Source organism: Solea solea, chromosome 3, assembly GCF_958295425.1.
Source record: "Solea solea chromosome 3, fSolSol10.1, whole genome shotgun sequence".
In the NCBI taxonomy this organism is placed as follows: Eukaryota; Metazoa; Chordata; class Actinopteri; order Pleuronectiformes; family Soleidae; genus Solea; species Solea solea.
Window position 1 is genome coordinate 60,538 of NC_081136.1, and position 22,578 is coordinate 83,115.

The 22,578-nt window shown below is 38.9% G+C and overlaps 1 protein-coding gene across 1 annotated transcript in view; it reads left to right on the forward strand.

Moving 5' to 3' along the window:
* Positions 1–22,578, forward strand: part of apaf1 (apoptotic peptidase activating factor 1) — a 43,539-nt gene that overhangs the window by 13,996 nt on the left and 6,965 nt on the right. Inside the window, exons 11-26 of the mRNA XM_058625409.1 lie at positions 81–194; positions 1,092–1,276; positions 1,805–1,931; positions 2,334–2,459; positions 3,080–3,220; positions 3,405–3,530; positions 4,027–4,173; positions 4,312–4,440; positions 5,038–5,163; positions 6,159–6,278; positions 6,464–6,589; positions 9,307–9,432; positions 11,170–11,289; positions 11,393–11,518; positions 13,083–13,208; positions 14,368–14,514. Coding sequence (XP_058481392.1) covers positions 81–194; positions 1,092–1,276; positions 1,805–1,931; positions 2,334–2,459; positions 3,080–3,220; positions 3,405–3,530; positions 4,027–4,173; positions 4,312–4,440; positions 5,038–5,163; positions 6,159–6,278; positions 6,464–6,589; positions 9,307–9,432; positions 11,170–11,289; positions 11,393–11,518; positions 13,083–13,208; positions 14,368–14,514 — 2,112 coding nt within the window. The remainder of the gene's footprint in view (positions 1–80; positions 195–1,091; positions 1,277–1,804; positions 1,932–2,333; positions 2,460–3,079; positions 3,221–3,404; positions 3,531–4,026; positions 4,174–4,311; positions 4,441–5,037; positions 5,164–6,158; positions 6,279–6,463; positions 6,590–9,306; positions 9,433–11,169; positions 11,290–11,392; positions 11,519–13,082; positions 13,209–14,367; positions 14,515–22,578) is intronic.

The following is a 22,578-nucleotide window of genomic DNA, read 5'->3' on the forward strand; positions in this document are numbered from 1 at the left end:
ACAGAGAGTTTTGTTTCTTCAGGATCTACCTGCATTTCCCTTTTACCAACTTGTCATGGTTTCTTGCTCTTACTATAAAGGAACTCTACTCCCTCATGTTTTCTCTGGACTGGGTGAGCACCAAGGCCCAGATTATGGGTCCAGCCCACCTCATCAATGACTATGTGGAGTATGGACCAATTCTGGATAAAGAGGTCAGCAGATAACAGGACATTATTGTGTAGATAATGTAAAAAAAAAAAAAGTAATGGTGGTTCAGCTGTCCATTGTCCTCTCTCCATGAAACACTGTGAGTTGAATAGAAAGTTTATCCATCTGTTATTTTCCCTCAACGCCATTTTTGATTATTTGCTTTATAAAGAGTGTTTATAAAGTTTTTTTGCCCTCCATTGTTTTCTGTCTTGTGGTCCCTTCCCAATTTCCAATCATTGCATGAGTCCTGATTCAATAATTAGCAAATGGTTTATCAGACATGAGTGGAGAAGCATGGGGCTACACACTTGATTAACCAGGACATGCACTGTTGGAAGTCATTGTTCTTCTCTGACAGAATAGTGGATTAATCTTGTGTGTGCGTGTGTGCGTGTGTGCGTGCTCACTCGCGTAATACCAGGATTTAATTATTTTCAACATCCGCTCTACCTCAATAGATTTCTAACTTTATTATTACAGCACCAACATGCACAAAGTGCTTCACAATAATATATGTATATATATGTATATATATGTATATATATATATATGTATATATATGTTTGTATGTATATATGTGTATATATATATATATGTATGTATATATTGATTAAACATTTTATTTATGGATTTAACAACAATAACAATGCTGTAAACCTAAGAAAACATGGATTTTTATTATCATCAAAGTTCACAAGAGGTTAGACAAGTAAAAAGTAGGATTAGGGCAAACATCAAAAATGGAATTTTGTGTGGAGAATGGGAACGTATGTGACTGGATCTAGGAATTAGTCAGTGATTATGCTTCTGCCATCCTGAATGAAGAAAAGGTCTTCTTATGTAAGGGAGCAAGACTTGTGCCCCTTTTAATAGGAACTTGTTTTTGTCTGTCCCCCTAGAACAGTGAGGTGCGCAGTCAGTTCCAGGAGTTCCTCTCTCTGAACGGGCACCAGCTGGAGCAGCGTCCTTTCCCTGACGTGGTGCAGCTTGCTCTGTCTCAGCCACCCACCTCTGAAGTTTACAGACAGGCTCTGCTGCAGGCACAGAAACGAGTCAGCACTGGGAAACTCTACTTTGACTGGCTGTACGCAAGCAAGCAAATGTTTTTTTTATGGTGTTTTGTCTCAGGAATGCATTGACCATGATGTAAATCTTGTAAGCACATATTTCTACAGTACACAGAAAGACTAAGGGGACCATTATTAGGTAGGTAAGTGCATAAGTACTGTAGGGGAGTACATAGGTAGGTCGATACCATATATGGGTAGGAAGGTAGGTACTATTGGTTGGTCAATATGTAGTTACCACAGGGAGGTAACCATAATAGGACGTAGAAATAGGTAAACACAGTTGTTTCCTGTGGGTGTTAAGGATGGTCTTAACACCCACACCCAGGGGGTCGAGTGGCTCAGTGGTGAAGACCGGTACTCTGTGTGCAAAAGAATTCATGTTCGCAAGTTCAACTCCACCCCTGGCGGGTTGTACTCAATTCCCTTGTAAGTTGCTTTGGATAAAAGGTCTGTGCTAAATGACATGCAATGTAAAGTCTTCTTATCAAAGTAGGGTCTATATTCTTACACGTGTGTGTGTGTGTGTGTGTTTTCTCTTTCAGGAATAAGAGCAGTGTAGAGAGTCTGTCCCTCCTGGTGATCCACCCCCACCAGGGCTCCATCTACTCTGCCTGCTTCTCCAATGATGGTGCCAAGATTGCCACCTGTGGAGCCAGCAAGACACTCAAGGTATCGAAGCAGACATGTTTTCCTCATGTGTATTTGTGAATATGTGTTTGTGTATATTGTTACTGGCAAATTGTTGCCTGTGAGACAAATTCGTGGGAAATTTGAAGAGCACTCCACTTCAAGTCCAGATGGGAAAAAAATAAATGAAAATGCAGTACATTTGGCACAAATTAGGGAATTTGGGTATTTATCTGGACCCAGGAAACAGATAACATACAAAAGCATTTGCAATGCCTGATAATAAAGAGGTTCAAACAAATTTACTAGTTAAAAAGAACACCCAGATCACTGAATCCACAAATTAATTTAATAAACAGTTGTGGTCATATTGAATTAATTGTCTACTTTTACAGCAATATGTTTTACTGTGTATAGCTGCTGTAATCATTCCTGTGTGCACAGGTGTTTAAAAGCACATCCGGTGAGAAGCTCACAGAGATCCAGGCCCATGACGATGAGGTGCTCTGCTGTGCCTTCTCCTCAGACGACAGTCTCCTTGCAACCTGCTCCAGTGACCGGAAAGTAAAGGTAAGTGGAAAACAACCCAATCAGATGTCATACGGATTCATGTTTTTAATATTTAGTTTATACTTTACTTTTAATCAAAACATATAAGGTTCTGGTACATATACACATACATCCCTACCCACGGCACTGAAGTGAAGACACTTCAATATCAACAAATATAAACAATTAACAATTCAATATCAATATAACAATGGTTCAATATACTGTATATCAATATAAAGTCTATACACTGTGCAATTGCACTTTGAGCCATAACTTCCATGAATTCTTTACATCAGGTGTGTGAAAAGTGCCTTAAAAGTCTTTTAAAACTGCATTTAGACAGTTTCAATACATTTCACGATAACTATCTGACATTTATCTGAGTAATTATCATTGTCAACACATTGTAAACAGAGGAATTAAATGATTAAACTGGCCAAGCATAACAGCTAAAATATCAGCATCATATATTGACCATAGGCTGCACTGCCTAAATTCATTATTTAATTGTTTAAGATGGGCTAATCTCTTCAAACTCAATTGACGTCAGCACCAAACATATATATGTAAAGATAAACTAAAGAGTGAATAAATAGAAACTTATTTTTGTGATTTCTATCCTAAATCTCTGCACAAAGGTTTGGAATGTGGAGCGTGCCATGCTGCTGCGGGTCTTTGCAGATGAGCATGAAGAGCAGGTCAACCACTGCCAGTTTACAAACATGAGGCGACAACTTCTCCTGGCCACCTGCTCCAACGACAAGTTCTTGAATGTCAAGGTTATAAACACCTATCCGTCCATTGTGTGATCTGTTTCCAAATTTACTTTAAATAAATTGCACTAACGAGTAAAATAACCACATTGTTCCACTTCTTATAACAAGGATATATGTTTCTCTTTTTTTCTTTATTTCACTCTCTCTTTCTCTAGTCCTCATTTGTATTTCTTTTTTTTTCTTATAGGTGTGGAACCTGAACAAGCCTTCCTCCCAGAACACCATGTTTGGCCACTTCGAGCCAGTCAACCACTGTTGTTTCTCCCCCGATGACATGTATCTGTCCACTTCTTCCAATGATGGCACTGTTAAGGTGAGTGTTACACACTTGCTCTGCATAGATTATAATCAGATGGACAGTATATTTATTGTTTTCCATAATGTCAGGCCAAAAACAAAATAACAGAGTCAGAGCCAATATCAACAAAATTGAATATTGAGTAAATTACATAAATTTTTCAACACCAGCCACATTATCATATGCTATAATGTGGCTGGTTTTATTCCACAGTGGTCAAAATTAGAATGGATATTTGGTGTAAATTTGGCCAATCTTGGACACAAAAAATATTTGATGTGCAGTTCTATTTCCTAGTCATCGGGATATACTCATTTTAAAACAGCACATGACCAGAGAAACCAACTTGTGTTTGTGGTATTGTGGATAGATCGCTTCCTAATCACTGCTGTGAATCCAAAGCTGCATTTTTTCAAAACTTTGTTTCCAAAAATAATAAATAGACACTGTTCGAGCTTCATTCACCGCTGACATGCTCTCACCGTCTGTGTGTATACTCCGCGTGTTGCAGCTGTTTCAGGTGTCGTCTGCAAACGAGTGGAAGACAATCAATGTGAGCAGCATGTTTACAGAGGGCGATGATGTCGCCCCTGTCAAGTGTAGCACCTGGACTGCAGATGGCAAACAAATCATTTGTGCGGCCAGGAATGCCGTTTTGGTGAGTGTTTCTGGATTTCGAACAAATGTTTTGACCAGTATATATGTAACTGAAATATTCCAACATATCAATGATCAAATAATTGATAATTAACTCAATAGTTGATTTCTAATAGGTTTGTCTGTCCCTATTTCCCAGGTGTTTGATGTGGAGACGTCAGACATGTTGTTGGAGATAAGAACGAACCGTCTCAGCACCGTGCAGTACTGTCATGCCTGTCCCACCAATAAGCTGCTTGCCATTGCTTTCTCCAACTATGCTGTGGAGGTATAAACCATTCTCCCTCACATTTACAATCACTCTACTGTTTTAAATCTCTAATGTTTTGTTTTTATTTGATCTCAAGCTGTATTAAGGAGATCATCATTGCTATTAAGGAAATCCTCATTGCTGACTTTGTTCAGTGGTGTCAGAGGTCTCATGTGAAACGGTTAGGGTTAGTACTTGTGTGTGTGTGCGCGCGTGCTTGTGTGTGTGTGAAGAATGTCATTCATTTGCATAATTATAATAATAAATAGTAGTTATAAAAAAAAAAATCGATTAAAATCGAAAATTGGATCTGGTATAAAAAAATCGGGGATTTTATTTTTTGGCCATATCGCCCAGCCCTAATTTGGAGTCTTAACTAGTGGAGCCTGTAGTGCTTTTCTCTCACTGTTTTAACTCGGTTTTATAATGTTTTTATTTCACGTTATCGCGTTCATCAAAAATGGTTGTGGCTTTGACACAGAATGTCACTGGTTTGAAACTGCAAAACTAAACAGATTTGACTTGACTTTGTGTGTGTGTGTGTGTGTGTGTGTGTGTGTGTGTGTGTGTGTGTGTGTGTGTTTGTGTGCGTGTGCATGTGTGCGTGTCTTCTAGCTGTGGGACCTGGAGGCGAATAAAAAGATGGCTGACTGCAGCGGACACCTTAGTTGGGTCCATCGAGTTCAGTTCTCTTCTGATGGCTCACAGCTGCTCTCCTGCTCCGATGACCAAACCGTCAGAGTAAGACTGACCAAATGTAGCTTCGTTAGTGTTTGACCGTGACCAATTCCCATCTCTATTGTTCCAATTACCTCATGTGACATAAAAAAATCCTCCTGGTAACTCACTGAACATTTCAACTTGACTATTGATTAAATTCTTTACGTTTCACCTTCAAATGATTAATGTTCATACTATTTACCTTTTCATTTAAATGATCTGAACTTGCATACAAACTGCTCTGTTCCCTATAACTGATGTTATATATATATATGTATGTATATATATGTATGTACATATATATGTATATACAGTACTGTACAAAAGTTTCAGGCACCACCAGCTCTGTTGTTTTTTCTGTCTGTCAAATTCTGTGATCATTGGAATTTGGAATGAAGTGATGTGATTTAAAGATGGTCTTATACTGTATATTAGCGAGCTGTCAATGAGTTTAACTCATGCAACATGTGTATGTAATGCTCAAACCTGGCGTAATAGACGTTTCTTACAGCAGATATTTCTTTAAATGAAATAGTTGGACAAATACAGGATTTACCAGTAACATTAATTAAGGTTCCACTCCAGTATTAACAGAGCTGTGTTATTGTTCAAGTATATGGGTAGCTCATGCTAAATACTTCACACCTGTAGAGGATTTTTTTTTGTTTTTTTTTTGTTTTTTTTAAACAACAAAAAACTGCATACACATTTTCTGGATGTGTTCCAGTAAAGTGATATAGAAATAATTATCCTCTATTGTCGTTATAGCATTGCTAAAACAACACATCTAATGGTGGCCTAAGACTTCTGCACAGTACTGTATATATATATATAAAAAACAAACAATAACTCTAAGAATAAAAAAAAATAATAATGTTGATTGCGTTAACTACTTAAATACAGGAGCAGAGGAACCTTAACCTTAAAGTTAAGGTTCAAATGTAATGATATAAAAGGGTAAACAGGGTTTCTGTGTTTCCTTAAACCTCACAACTCTTATGTTTCTGGTGTCACAGTTATGGGAGACAAAGAAAGTTCATACGACCTCTGCCGTGTGTCTGAAGAGAGACTCTGATGTTCTCTTCAATGACGGAGAAATCACAGTTTCAGCTGCTGACAATTGCAACAGACTGCAGGTGAGTCGCACGGAAAATAAAGATTTTCTTTTTGCATCTTTTCTTTAAAGCAGTTGGCTGGTTGAAGGAGGAATGTGATACTGGAATGTTTCTTTGAGCCTGAGATCAAGTGTAGACAGGTATGACTATGCTATGCCCATATTAGGAAGGTCAGATAAAACTTATTTTATGTGTGTGTTTCTCAGGTACGTGATGGCAGGACGGGATCTGTGCTGTTCCAGTCAGAGGAGAAGTCGTCCAGGATCCGGTGTACCTGCATGTGCAGACAGCTGTCTGCTGTGGCTCTGGGCCAAGAGGACGGCACTATACAGGTAGAAACATGCTGAAACACTATGTGCTTATGGGCATTCTTTCTGTGAAGTTTCATAAATAAAAACATATAATGGGAAAAATAGGTGATAATGGGTATAAGGTGTAATAGGTATATAAGAACTTGTTCTATTGGAAGCTGGTTTAAAATATATGACAGTACATGAATGCAACACACAGGGTATTGAAGCCATCCACTTTGGAGGCTGTCATTTTCCCTGCACAACAACTCAAAAAATAAACCAGGATCGAGTTAGTGTGAATTTTTGCAGGTGACAATTCTTAAGGCATTTAACTTTTGTGTATATGTGCGTGTGTTCATGGGGCTGGTAGTTTCGTCCACCTGGATGTAACAATTATCTTTGTCATTTGCCGTAACCATAAATACAGACTAACAATTACCTTGACACTCAACATACCCCTTAACGGTGTCTAGCTCCAAGAACAAAATATAGAACGCAGGTCAGGTTTGGATCGGTGTAGGTTTTTGGGTGAGGTTCGGTCAATGTGGCCTGAGCTGCACTATAGTTTGAAAGCATGTTTGTCTGTCTGTGCGAACCTCTTGTCCATGTTGCAGCAGGACATTTTTTAGGGAGTGACGGTCAATCCTGTCTGATGTACATCAGTTCAGCTCCATCTTTGCTCTACTCTCTCTTCTTTTTTTTTACCTCTGACGCTTGAATGACATTTTCAAACTGTGTTGCTCTTGCACACTGCTCCTTCTTTTGATTCCCTGTCATTGTTTGGTCAGTCCTCCTGCTCTCTGTGCTATTTTGTGGCAGGTGTGCATTTGCAAACGTGTGTTCTTGTTTCATGTAAAGCACATGCGGCAGTGACAGATAATCCCCATTAAATATGAGATCACTTGCTCACCCACTGTCCTCCGGCACATCTGTGCTGTGGCCAGGCCAGCCCCTTACAACGGAGAGCAACTCTTATATAATTAAAAGGTCCTGCGCTCTTAATGAACACACGGCTAATGATTTTAATTACAGCTCTTCATCTGTCTCTCCTCTGGTCTCTTGAACCAAGATATTTAAGAGGGAAGGTTTATTGCAGCAAAGATGAACAAAGCAATGTTAATTTTAAAATGAAAAGAGGTCCATAATTCATTGCTTCAACAGGTGATGCACAAAAATAATATGTTTTCCTGTTTTTCTGTGTTGAAATCACACATTTTTACTCACTATAAGTGTTAGAAGAGACTTGATATTTAGTGTACATATCTGTCTACCAGTTAAAATAAAGATTCATTTAAGGCCCTCAGGCATGCTTCCTCTAAACAACAATTGTAGAAGGAAGTGCACAATAACATAAATGTGACATAAATCCTAGTCCACACACTTTTCCTCTTGTTGTCCCTTGAGTGGACACCAGAGTGAGCTGTGGTGCTGGATTGTGGAGGTCCTGATGCTGCTGATTGCTGCAGTGAAACTGAAGGCATTGAAATAAAAACCTCTTAGAATAATCCATGTGTTTCGGAGCAGAACTCACTCCCAGCTTCTTGTGTCTGATGCATTCAAAATGTTGATGTTGTGCAAGTGATAACAGGAAGCCAAAGTCACTGACAGTTAGTCTGGTCCTGAGGCATCACAAACTGCCCTGGACCACATTATTTACAACCAACCTTTTTATCTTACATCTTTCTCAAAAGCAGCGGTGAATATATGTATGTGAAAGTTTCTCTCATGCTAATTAAAAGGAGTTTTTTAGGCATGAACAATATTCCCATGTGAGAATACATTGGATCTGTTGAGCATCAAAGCTCTTTTGTTCCCATATACCTGCCCACAGTAATGTGGGCAGGCCTGTCGGAGCTTCAGTAGCCTTCTGAGGGCTTGACAGGACTGAAGGGTCCGACACAAAGCTCACACTTTTTCCCCCAACTTCACTTCCTTTTTTAATGTGCTCATCATTATGAAGCCAGCGCCATCTCTTTGTCTCTCTTCTCCTCTAATTCTTCCTCAATATGCTGCTTTTATTTAGGAAACATTATGGAACGGGTTTCCTCACTTAGTGTGTTTTGGCAAACTCAGCTATCCTTTGAGACTTGCCTAGATGCTCTTAAACTTACACGGACAGAGAAATTGTGTTTTGAGTTTGTTTGTCTATCCATCCCATTCTTCTGAACATGATATCTAAACTCGTTGAGGACAGTTCTTCAAATGTTGGACAAACATTCACTAGGACTTCACCGATCTCTTTATTAGATGTTAGATTATCTGTAACCCTGCTTATTAAAGTATCTAATAGGCCAATCACATGACAGCAACTCTTCAGGTCATTTGACCTGCTGAAGTTCAAACCTAGTATAGAATTAGGGAAGGAAGGTGATTTAAGTGAACATGGATGGCATTGGTTGTTGGAGCTAGTGAGTGTATTAAAAAATACCTGAAGGAATTTTTTATTGCATGGCCTCAATTATCACCGGATTGGACTTTGGTGGTAGAAGGTCAGAATTAGCTGTGTCTGTTTTGATATAAAAAACATCGTCATCATCATCATCATAGACTTAATCAATACTGTGCAAAGTAATTTCACAAGAGTTTACAAGAAACAGACATTAAGTCAACGAGCGAATGCTTTTGGCGTCTGCAGATATATACAGTTGGCTATTCTAGTTTTACACAAGCTGTGTAAGTTTTTCCAACTGAAGCATAGCTGTTACTATTTACTTGAATATTTGTGGTGATGATATTTCTTTGTTTCTTCCTTCCAGGTGTTGGAGGTGCCCTCGGGGAAGCTCTTGGCCACTCTGCTGGGACACAATAAGACGGTGCTGCACTGCCAGTTCGGCCAGAACGGCCAAACACTTATCACATCCTCTGAGGACACCACTATTAGGGTGTGCAGCTCAATATTTTTTGCTTTTCTCTGTCTGCCCAGTTTTCCTCTTTTTGTCTCTCCCATCCATCACACTCTCTCTCTGTGTGTCTCACTGTCTCTCTCGCCTCGCCTTATTTTTTTGCCCAATTCATGGTGTGTTCTTTCACCTCCTCCACCAGCCTGCCTCCCATTTTTCTTCTCTGCTATTGATTATTCCTCTCCCTCATACCCATTCCTCATCTTGAGTAAAAGTGTGTGCTCCATTAAATCGCTCATCCTCACGTTGTTTTGGTTCTATGAGGTGTTTTCTCCCTTCCGTGCCTGTTACACTTATCCCTCCACGATGAATCCTCCTATCCTTTCTTAAAATTTTCTTCTTTCCCTTCCTTTGTGTTTGGCTTTGCCACTCTCAATAACTCTTCTCCTGCCTGTGATTATGTGCAGGTATGTGTGTGTATTTTGGGTCATTACCCTTTCTCAACCCCCACCCGTCATGCTCTGCTGCTCATTTCCCCTTTCTTCTCCTCCCTCCTTATCTCCTTCTTCATCTTGTCTTTTTGCTGGTAGACCTGTCCACTGCAGCACATCCTCCTCTCTCCTGACAGTGCAACATCACTTTCCTCGGACTGTCCACTGCTCTTTCAGAAGCTTTTCAGATTTGATGCTGTTTGACCTGTGCCTGCTAGGAAATGTGTGAATATAGATGTCAGTGCAGACGCAGAGTGAATGTAAAGAGATATAATGACGTTGACATTGGCTGCTGGTGATGGATTCTAACCTTTGGACCAATGACGGATTCAGTTCAGAAGGAGAAAAGGCAGAACATTGCAGACATGGGGCTTGATAAGATGAGCTGACTGATGCCGTCACACCTGCCTTCCCTCAGCTCAGCTGAACGCACATCTCTACAAATTTGCACACTGTCATAAAATGAGCACTAGATAGAAATGAACTTCCAAAGTTTGCATTATCAAAAACCTGGTACATTTTAGACTAGAAGAAAAATAGAAGAGAACAACCTGAAATAATATGAACTGCTGTGCAAGCAATGTTGTGTAGTTGATTTTCGGCACTCATTGGTATATCACATCCCTGTATATATTGTGAAAGGCTGCATTGCACCATCGATTGCTTCCAGTCATATGATTGGTGAATGTTGTTCATGACTTATAGCCATATAACATTAGCCTTATTCTTCTGGGTTTGAAAATAAAACCCTGCAAGTATGACGGACGTATCAGTTAGCCACCAAGGGGCGACTCTACTGTTTGCAGAATAATTCTGTTTAAGAGGAAGTATTTGGAAAATGAGCTAATGAGACTAATGGTCTCAGTCTCCAGTTTCAACTCTTTACAGCAAAACATAATGACAGTTTTCAAAGTATGTTACCATTTTGAGGGAAATGGATGATAAAGCATGGCTCAGCAGTAGGATGCCGTTGTCCTATTGACTCCAATACTGGCTGTCAATCACTGTGGTGTCCACTCAGCCTTGCTTTATCTTCTATATTCCTCTAACTGGGAAGATGGATTTTTGCTCTTCTTGCTCTTCAGTGTATTCTCAATGATCGGAAACCAGAAGACTGTCCATTTTATATACAGTATATGGTTTGTAGTTGCAAGTATGAATGAAAGAAGATGTCTATATGAGGAACAGAATTTATTGTGACATGTCAGTATTTATCCATAAATGTGAATATTGCAACAGTGGCTAAAAGTTTACTTTTCTCTGTGTGTATCTCTGCTCCCTCCTGTAGGTGTGGAGGTGGCAGTCTGGGGAGAGTAGAGTACTTCAGGGTCACAAAGAGCAGGTCAGAGGCTTCTCTCTGCTCTCCAACACCAAACTGTTGTCCTGGTCCTACGATGGTACTGTCAAGGTAATGCTCTGACACAGTCACACAAGCACAACCCATTTGACAGCAACATGAAATCAAACATTAAGCAGTCGCTCACTTCATCTCTGTCTTTTCTTGATATAAGGTGTGGAGCATAGAAAGTGGAGAGAAGCTGCAGGATATCGAGGCTCATCTGGGAGCCATTTTGTCCTGTCACGTCTCACCAGATGGCTGCTTCTTCGTCACCACCTCTGCTGACAAGACTGCTAAGGTTGATCATGCTCACACACACACACACACCATTACCAGTTAATGCCTAACCGTAACCGTTTGTTAACCCACCCACAAATTCAAATCTTATCCATAACCTTAACCAGAACTCAGAAAAGGGTTAGGGTTAGGGCCATAAAAGGTTAGATTAGGGTTAACAAATACAAGAACACACACGCACAGTCATTCTCAGGAAATGAGACATAACTGTGCTGCCAGTGTAACACATCAGCAACATTCCTCTAGCCTCCTCCCAAACTGATTACTTACAGCACATAGGTGCATCGCTATAGGGGATATCTGAATATACCGAATGGACGTAGCTTCTGCCAGGCTACCATTTACCAATGCTACCATTACCGCTGTGTTTGACTTTGGTCTGACTTTGACTGACTTGGGAGGCTGAATACTCAGCTCAGCTCTGAAATCATTGCTTTTCTCCTACTCTTCACCCACAGAACAGTGAACAGTGCTGGGCATGCATCACTGTGGTCCCTTTACAACTCTGAAAATGAAACACCTTTTTTATTTTAGGCCATGTTTAATCCTTCAAAGCTCACTACTATAACAACTACTAAAAGACATTTTCAGTTGATATTGGAAGTTTTGAGTTACCTTGCAAAGTCTAAGTTGACCCTAGCGACACCCAACCAGAAAGGTTAAGATGCTGATTTATATTTTAGTGGACTTTAGGATCAATTGTTTTGTTAAGTCACAACTGTTTTCCAGAACAACCTGGCTCATGTCAGTGGATGACAGTGAGAAACAATGTGTGTTATATGGATTTGCCAAAGATAATAATTGGTTAACAGCCAGTCCTATTACAGAACGAGGTGCTTTAGTAGCTCAAAACAAACATCAAATGTATATATCTATTTACCGTTCAAACCAGAAGGGTTAATGCACGAATGTCTTTGCTGGACACCACAAAAAGAGGGACATTGTTCTCTTCCATTTATTCCTTTCCCTTCATCTCTTCCTCTCTGTCTCACTCCTTTTCTCTCTGTTTTCCCCTGACCTTCAAATGAATGGGACTTTGTGTGCGGACACAGTCTTTTAGCCAGCTCACAAATGAAGAGTCTAATTATGAGCCGTGTTATTTTCTGTGCAGCACAGGAAGCAACTGTGTTAAGGGAGAACATTTTGAATGGAAGATGGGAAGGAAAGAAAGGAATGAGTAGAAAGAGAGCAATGCATACAAGGCAAAGATGAGAGGGAAATGAAGAAAAAGGGAGATCCAAAGTAAGTGAGAAAGTCAACAGCAGAGAGAGTGAAGCACTCATCAGTTATGCAGTGCTAGAGCAACATTTGGGGGTGATTATTTGTCCTCACAACCATAATGCACTGGTTATGACTACATAGAAAGTATTTCCTTTAATCAAGCTTCATGAAGTTATTTTTTCTATTTAAATCATATCTATAGTATATTTCACACTTTCAAGGACATTTTGTGTTAAGGCGCTCAGTTAAATTCTAGTGTCGTGTAAGAATGAAGAACATTCAGACATTTATTAACAATTCAATATTTCCCAGTTTTTCTTGATATGTTACTCTCTGCTTTTTAGTTGTGGTGCTCTGAGAGCTGGCAGTGTGTCCACACACTGAGCGGCCACCAGGAATGCGTCCGAAGCTGCCGATTCTCCTGGGACAGCCGTCGCCTCGCCACTGGAGACGACAACGGAGAGATCAGGGTGTGTGTTCAAAGCAATTCAGCCATTTATGTCACTCAAATTATCCTTAATTTCATGCAGGTTTTAGACTCGTTAGGCTTACAAATGAAAAGGTGAAGAGCGTTTCTGAGGGAATTTTGAGGAAAAGTAGAGGTACTGATTTGAAATATCAGATGAAAGGTGAAGAGTGAGTTCCTGCTAAACCTCAAGATACTTGCATCAAATATTATCACGTGACTAGTGTGAGAAGTTGCATCAACTACTCAAACTCTTATTTGCTGTGCAACAATTAAAGCAGTCAGCATTCATTCCGGGGATCTCCACATCATTACTCATCTTGACGAAGTGCTTACTAAGGTGTCACAATGACTGCTGCAGTGCACAGAGGAGATGAAAGGCAGGTGGCAGGGCTTCTTCCCAGGATGAGGTGCCGTTGCTGGAGGAGGCTCAGGATGTGCGAGAAGTTGTGATAAAGGGGAGGAAGAAGAGGAGGAGACGTCTGACAGTGGGAGGCGAAGGAGAGGAACTGGGCTGCCAAATTAGATCCCAGAGGTTTTAGAATTGGCAACCGCTTGCCGGCAAACGCACGAGTGCGCAGACACCATAGATATTCAAAGTATGGAGGAAGTGTGAGACGCAGTGACACTGCCACAGTCAACTCAAGGTTGATACCACTTGAGCTGAACCTGCTCCATTATCCGATCACTCAGATCCAGTTACATAAACTGCACTGAAATCTCACCCCAGTTTCTATGGAAACAAATCTGAGTCATTCAGTACAAAAGCACACCAAGAGTTAAATATAGCCCAACATGTGATGTGTCATTGTCAGATGAGCGTGGCATTTGAACACGTGCATAACAGCTTAGAGATGATGTGCTGCAACAGTGACCTCACACCATTATTTTGGTATATATTGTTTATGTAGTGCATTATGGATAATTTCACGTTATTTGACCAACGCCATATTGATTGCATGTGCACGTGTGCAACAGCCAATCTTAACTTTTCTTATTTTTTAAAAGAAAAAAAAAAGTACTTACAAGACAGAATAACAAATAAATGAACTAAAGAATGATAAATTATTAAAAAATACACCATACAATTTACAGCATGCAGTGATAAATATCTAGTCAGTATACCCAGTGGATGATTCATAGTGTTGGGTTGTCCATTACAGCTGTGGAGTGTCAAAGACGGATCTTTGCTGAAGATTTGTTCACGGGACGGTAAAGACGCCCTGGACTCGCTCCATGGAGGCTGGGTCACTGATCTGCACTTCTCACCGGACAACTCCCTCCTGGTCTCGACCGGTGGCTACATCAAGGTATGATTACACGTTGCAATCACATTGGTGTCAAAAAGGGCTGCGATAAATGATTATTTTCTTGGTTTAATTTGTTGTTGGTCCATAAAATGGTCGAACATGATGGAACCTCAAACAAAAGTTTTGTTTTGTCTGCAAAGCAAAGATACTGAATTTACTGTTAAAAGAGAATCAAAAAAACATGAAAATGTTAGGAACTCAATTCAAATACCTTTTTGACACAGTTGGGTAAATTGTTATCCCAAATTATCAATACAAAGCTTTTTTAATTATTTTGATGAGCATATTTTGGGACAAAAAAATTCCCTGCAGGGGAATGCTACACTTTTATGGCGGCTTAATAACCTTCGATGCAGCAGGAAAGATGTTTATATCCTTGCTCAAACCTGTGCCTCGGGTTGGGTTAGGGCTAGATAACCCTCAGATAACTTCTCCGACTGACCTTTACTGCCTTTTCTGCAACGCCTAATATTTTTTACAGATAGACATTGATAAATTAGTCACAACTTCATTTTATGTATGTATGTATGTTCATTTATATTTCCTGCACAATTTATTTATTTATTTTTACCTGTGACCCACATAAGGGTCCTGGTTCCAGTGATTGACTGATGCTGTCTCCATGTGTGTTGAAGGGGGACGGGGGCTGTAAGACTGAGCTGATTGTGAGGTGTTTGATGTGTCACAGTACAAACAAAACAATCATACACCAGTGTTATATTTACTATTATATTTGTGGGTCAGGTTTGTATAAAAACACTCCATACCATGGAGAATGATATCAGTGCCTCCATGTGACGTGAGCAGAATATAGTGAGCGTGTGTGTGCAGACCTTACGTCTTTACTTTTACAGGCGATGGGGTCACAGAGCGGCCAGCTTCAGTTGGGCTCTGATTGGCTATTTGCTGGGCAATGATGTAATCTGAGAGAGACCTGGATGGATGAGGCTTTATACCTCAGGTTACTGCTGCTACTGTGTGCTGTTGTGTTGTGTTGGGTTGTGTTGAGTGTGTCATTACGTCCATGTGTGACTTTGTTTGCCTGTGTGGGTCAACAGATATGTTTCTGTTGGATCCTTCTCTACAGGCTTTATTTTAGACACTTGCAGCGAAACACATTAAAGATATCTTTAAATATATATATAATATATTAACCTAAAAATCTCTCTTTTTATATATCATATAGCAGTATCAGAAGATTTAATTAAACTCAGCTTTCAGATCCATAATCTTTTCTTCTTTTTGTTTTTTTAAATTACAGATAGCACATGCAGTTTAAAGGGCAGAGGAAAATCTCTCGCAGAGCTATAAAAGAAGAGAGATGAGGTGCTGGGAAAAAGTGGAATACAATGTTTTTCTAATAGAAAACAGGCTGAAGTAAATCAATGTGAAGCAAACCAGGAATTACAAGATGTAGATACAAGGCTTCATTTTTGGCTGCATGTCAGATTTAGGTGATGAATTAAATTAGATTAGGGTTTCATCGGCATGGGTTTATCTCCAAGTGTCTGTTAGCAACTTCCTGTCTGCAGGATCATTCAGATTTTTGTTGTGATGGATTGGTGATCACCCAAGTTTGTTCCCTTTAAATTTAGGTCACAAAAAAAATCTAATTTAAATGTCTAATAACTCTTATAATGGGTATAAGGGAAGAAATCAGCTACATGTAGGATCAGACACACTACCATCAGACTACATTTCATCCCGGTCTGATGATACAGATTATGGATTTGGTGGCAATTTAAATTGAATATGGGATGTCCCATTAACAAGTTCAGATCTGTTCAAAGACGAGATCTGGATACATTTTGTCTTGTTTATATTAATATGGTAATAGCTATAAGCCGGCACTTTCTGTGCTATTGTTGAGTGAGTGCTATTGTTAGGGTTAATGTTAAGGAAAGGAAAGTAAAAGAAAGGAAAGATCTTGGCAGTCCTTCTTTCTGTCTGCTAATATATGCTAATCTACCAAACTGAAGAGAAAAAACAATCTTTAATCTTTCGAGAATAAGGTTAGGGTTAAATTTAGGTATTAAAAAAGTCATATTACAAGATTAAAGTCACAATATGACAAGAATAAAGAGAAAAAAGTCGTAATATTATGAGATTTTTATTGTTATTTAAAAATGTAACCAGAGGTTGCCTTGCAGTCGAACACTACCAGCTATTTCCTCCTCCCCAAAAGAGATGATTTCCTCCACGTCTGTGTGATTCTTTCTTCATTGTCTTGCACAATCTTTTTCAAAGGTCTGATTGATTAATCATCATTAATCATATTAATCTGTGTGTCAGCTGGGAGAGGCAATCCTGCCTGTCACAGTAATTACCATGACAGCGTGTGTGTTCCTCTTATGACCGATACCACAGCCGCAGAGTGAGGCAGCACGATCATAAGCAAAGTGTCTATCACTTTTAATGATCGTTGCCAGGGCTAGTCCCCACGCGGTACTCGGGTCTCCATGCGGGTCTCCACGCGGGTCTCCACGCATGCCTATTTTGCAATTAGCAGACTCACTGCTTTCAACAGACTTGTTGAGAACACCATTGATTACTGACATTGTTTTAAAAGGAATCAAGGAAACAGTCTTGGAAATCATCATCACGAGGGTATTTGGTTTGTATTCCCCCACAGCTGGTGAAAGGGAGAGATTTAATTATGGAGGATTAGTGGGATTGTGTCAAATGTACCTTTGAATCATAGGCATAGACTGATTGATGTTATAGTTTGGCATCAATTGTGTAAAAGCTCAGAGAGTTCTGAACAATGACTTTACTTTAAAAACACTTTTTTTGTTTCTAGGACATAGTGGGGTTGTAGCATTTAATCGATTAAATGATTGGTAATAAAGTACTAAATTAATCTGCAATTATCTACTAACTAGATCCATGGGTCTCAAACTGTCATGATACACAAATTTCCCACAGTGGCCTGTAGAAATACTTGCTATAGACCAGGACGACAAAAAACAATACAAGCATCACCTTATCGCTTTGTCTTTCTCCAATTTCAGATGGACCAATAATGGAGGCTTATAGAATTGGGTGGGTCAAAATATTCATTTGTTGATATATCCTTGTCCTTCCTAGTGGAATATGATAATATCAATATCAATATTTTATCTAAAGAAGAGGGAGTTTACAGTGGCGAAAGCTACGTTAAGAGATGTCCCGTCCACATTCAAAACATCAACTTTGTGCACTTTGTTCTCTGTTTTGTGAATAAATCCTGCACATTTAACTTTTTAACGGATGTTTTGTTTTAGACCGATATGGTGATGCATCGCTTTGTGATTATCGCTGAATAGTATTGTGATATTATTTGTATCGTGGGCTTAACCCTAACCCATGTATCACGTATTGCATTATGCATTATTGAATACCGTGTGACCGTTTCCCACTGCTATTTTAGAATAACAATAGTGGGGGAAAACATCATAAGTGGGAAAAAAATTACATTTTACAAATTTACAAAAATGTGATGACACTGGAAAAAATTAAGCGTATTTCAATACTAATGTATACCTAATTAGTTATACATCTATAACCACAAGGTGGAAGCAACAGCTGCTAGTTTTGTTTCAAGGACTGCACATATGTAATGACATTTGCGAGTTTCATTGAATGCACAAACGTGGTGTGGGCTCCGCGTCACTCTCACTTGCTCTCATGCGTGGAATCTTTCATGGATCCAACAGCTGTCTCATTTCATTTCATTGTTATTAATCACTGGGAGAAAATCATACACACAAAAGTGCAGTGGTAAATATTTCCCAGTGATGTGAACTGATGAGACTTCACGTCCAGCCTGATTAGACAGAATGAATCAACAGTAATCCACAGCTCCAGAAAAATGTACATTCAAGAGTAGAAAAGACATTTGAAGCCTGACAGATATGTTTATATGCTAACCCTATAGGTACAAACAAGATAAGGTTATTATGCATTATGTGTTAATGTAAATACAGCCCCTCTAAGCATTAACTACTATGATGAAGATCATTTGAAATTATCTCTGTGATTACAGTCCCACAGCGGATCCTTACACTCAGAAAGCGGTGCATAAATAGATATTAGACATGAAGTTGCTGTGAAAGTAATCCTGGAAGAAAATTATTGGGGAAACAAATGAAAATAAGTAGATTAGTGATTCACTGGAGACTTCTCTCCGCTCACATCCTCTCTGAGCTCTCACACACAATGACTCAGTCTGTTGCTGCTGCTGAACAGAACAATGTTGTTATTGGTTTATAGCGGGAGAGGTGATGGCTAGTGATGTCTTTTCCCATCAGTTGATATGATGGAACATGAGGCTTGTAGCACGAGGACTAATTAATTGTCTGTTTCTCTTTTGGTTTCACATATAGAGTGATGTTGTCTTTTTATTCAGCTCTCAAGCTGTGCTTTTTCTTTCCTCCTTTTATTTCTGGCTTGTTTTTATTTTCCTTTTCCATTTTTTAATCACTCCCTCTGACTCTGCATGGTTGATGAATGGTGTGAAAGTAATTAGAAACCGCAGGCTTTTGTTTGGGTTGTGTATTTGCCCGATCCCCTGCTGTGTGTAGTTACCTGTGTTGAGTTTTTAATAAAAAAACAAAACAAAAAACAACTAGCTATCAGAGATAAAGGTAGGGAGTGTGAGTCTGAGTGTGAGCTCACTAAATACACTGATTCCACTCAGTCCTCTTTTTGAGAGGTCCACTGATTAATTGTTTTAGCAAATTAATTAGCTCATTTAGGACATTTTACATGCTCATCAAACAAATGCTGCTGATGCATTCAAGGAACCTTGTAAATGTCCTCTCATCTGCAGTGTATGGAGTATACACCTTTTTTTAAATCAATAGTGGGGAATAATAATTTTATAAAAACCTTTTATTATTGTAATGAATATTGTTATTGCATATTGTCTTGGAATATAATAAAATTAACATTAATTTAATTTAATTCCTCAGGGAGTAGGGGTTAGAGGGCTTCATGGATTGGCCCTGTCATGATTCAGACTGATATTCTATTCTATTGGCTTTTAAAAAAAATCCATTACTGGTCAACCTCTACTCTGTTTTTCTGCTGTGAGTCTTGCTAAGAAATGCTGTATATGTCTCACACCTGGACTTTGTGCACACATACACACACACACAGACAAGCGCAATCACCAAATGCCAATGAGTCGATCTGTCACAGTGCCATCTAAGAGGGAAGCGGCGGGTGTGAAAAGATTCATCCTAACCGCAAGAACACACACACACACAGGCCCAGAAGCCCAGAATAATTCACACCAATCGAACATGAAAAACAAATAAAAGCGCTGAAAAAATGACTCTGTTATTACTGATGCAAATGTTCCTGAGTGTAGCCGTTTTCTCAGATTCAAATGCGTCCTTATTTTACCTTAATCAATATCTCTCGGGTCTGTTTCACTAAGCCAGCTGTCAAACGCCAGATGGAGAAGATGACTCCTCAGCAGGGAGGGCTGATGAGTTCTGATCTGTTAATCCTCCGGTTTCAGATCACACTCAACGATACATCCATCACACTGCTGCTGAAGTTAGTGAGTTGCCACACATTACAACTTGATGAGAGGAATCCTGTGGGGGACAGCCAATGTGAGGGAAGGAAAATAATGAGGGCTAAATACTGATTTCATTAGTAACCTTGAGCAAGGCAGCGATACACCTCTTGTTGAGATTAAACTTGGGTTATTAAACAAGAATAAAATTGGACTATAATGCCAAGACTTAAATCTTGACATGATTTTCCAACTTAATTCTTGAAATTTCAAGTTTAATCTCATCATGTCGATTAAAATCTCAACATGATATTCCAACTTTATTCTCATAATGTTGTGATTAATCTCATGTGGATTTAAATCTCGACATGGCAATTTAAATCTTGTCATGATATTCCAGCTTTATTCTGGAAATGTTTTGTTTAATCTTGACATGTCGATTTAAATCTCGACATGGTATTACAATTTCATTCTTGAAATTTCGACTTAAATCTCGACATTTTCATTTAAACCTCAACATGATATTCCAAATTTATTCTCCAAATTTCGAGTTTAATCTTGACATGTCAACATTAATCTTGTCTTGTCTTCATGCGTGGCTTCATACTCGTCGTAGTAGTATCAGTAAACACACAAACACTGCAGTGAAATTCATTGTGCTTTGTACCACATGCAGTTTGAAGAAGTTACAGAAGGATTATGAGTTGCTGTAGGGAAATAAAAAAAAGTGTGACACTATTGTTGTCAGCCTCCCAATGCTCATATAATGAAATAAATATATATTCATTGCTGCTATTGTGTGACATCGAGAGGGAGCTTCAGACTTCATTTGAAGGCATGAAAGTACAAACGTTGTGTCTCATGTTTTCAGTCTGCTTTGATTTGTATTACCACACGGGACTGGTGCGAGTTGACTTTCAATGACAAGTGATCAGCTTCAAAGAGAGTCTCAATCAATAAGACAGAGAAGTTATTTTCATGTAAGTGTGAATGCCGCTTTCTGATCATCAAGTAAGTCAATAATGCTCAATTCTCAGACTTTCACAAATAATTTCCATCTTTTAATAAAAAAACAATATATAGAAAAGGATAACTACGTAAATTTGAGGGTTTTTTGTGTGTGAGTCTTTTGAAATCAGGGCAGCTAATGGCTGATATATGATGCTGATTTTATTTGGCCACTTCTCTTCTTTTATTTCTCCATCTGATATATTTTAAATAAAGATGTTGTATTAATACATTAAACCCTAACCCATAAAAAAAACTTTTTTTAAGTTTTAGTGCTCAACATAAATGTGTAAATGTCTCTTGATTGAACTTGTAGAAATTGGACAATGTCAATTAATAACAGCTGTTTAATTTGATCTGTCTGCCTCCAGGTTAAAACAAATAAAAAGGGAGTGGAATATAATAAGATAACCCAGAAAAATACAAATTCTTGTGACAGAGTTTTTTATAATTGATTAGTGTAAAAAGTAAAGCGCAGTTACATTTCAAATGGAATGGTTTTGTTGCTAATTCAATTTAGAAATGACTAACCGTGACTAATGGATTGGTGTGGAGCATTGATGTTAATCAGTGCAGGATGTGAAGTTAAAAAATAACAAGGCTTTAATGGTACAGTGTGTGAAATTATTGGTGAAGTTGCATGTTGCGGCTGAATATCCCTCGCCTCTCTCTTCCTTTCCAAGTGTGCTGAAGATGTAGCCTTCAGTTAGCATCGAAACTCATTTATGAAAAGTCCTTTAATTTGTGAAATAACCAGTCATTAACAGTTAATTGTTTGTTTAATTGTCTTCACAAACTTAGACACCTGGTGGACAACAGTGTATTCCCAGTTGGATGGCAGTGTTTTAGATGACAGTCGTCTCCTACCACCACTGTTGTCAGACATCACTTATCAGCCGAGCTGGTGATGGAAGAGAAAGACAGAAACAATTTCACCTCATCTAACCTTCTCTTTTACGCTCGCCGCACTTTCATTCCCTATTCTCTGCCTGTGTGTTCCCACCAGGCCTCCACCTAATGTCATCTCCATCATTGTTACCTCTCTGTTTCACACCTCAGTTTTTCTCCCTGCTTTTACTCATATCTTTGTTTTTTCTGTCAACTATGGAACCTCATGTTAATGTTAAAACCTTTTTTTTTCCAGCTTTTACACTTAAATCCCTGTGCACCATGGTTCTCCATTGCACACATTCCCATTGTAAAAAAAACCAAACCTGTTTAATCCTGGGTATGAATGGGTGTTACTCTGCACTCACTTGACAGGGATTCTTTTCCCCTTTACATAACATTACTATGGTAATAATACAATTATATTTTAATAGGGAGTCATAATAATAATAACCAAGTAATAGGTTGGTAATAATATTAAAAAGATTTGTGTGGGACACAAGGGCGGATGGATTTTCTATTGAATAAGATGGTATTACTGTAATACTACATCCCTGTTACTAAATAATTACCGTGCTATTACATGTTGTTGCTGTACTGCAATATAAAGTGTTAGTCATTTTCCGGCCGATTGTGACTAACCTTACTTTTTACAACCTGGG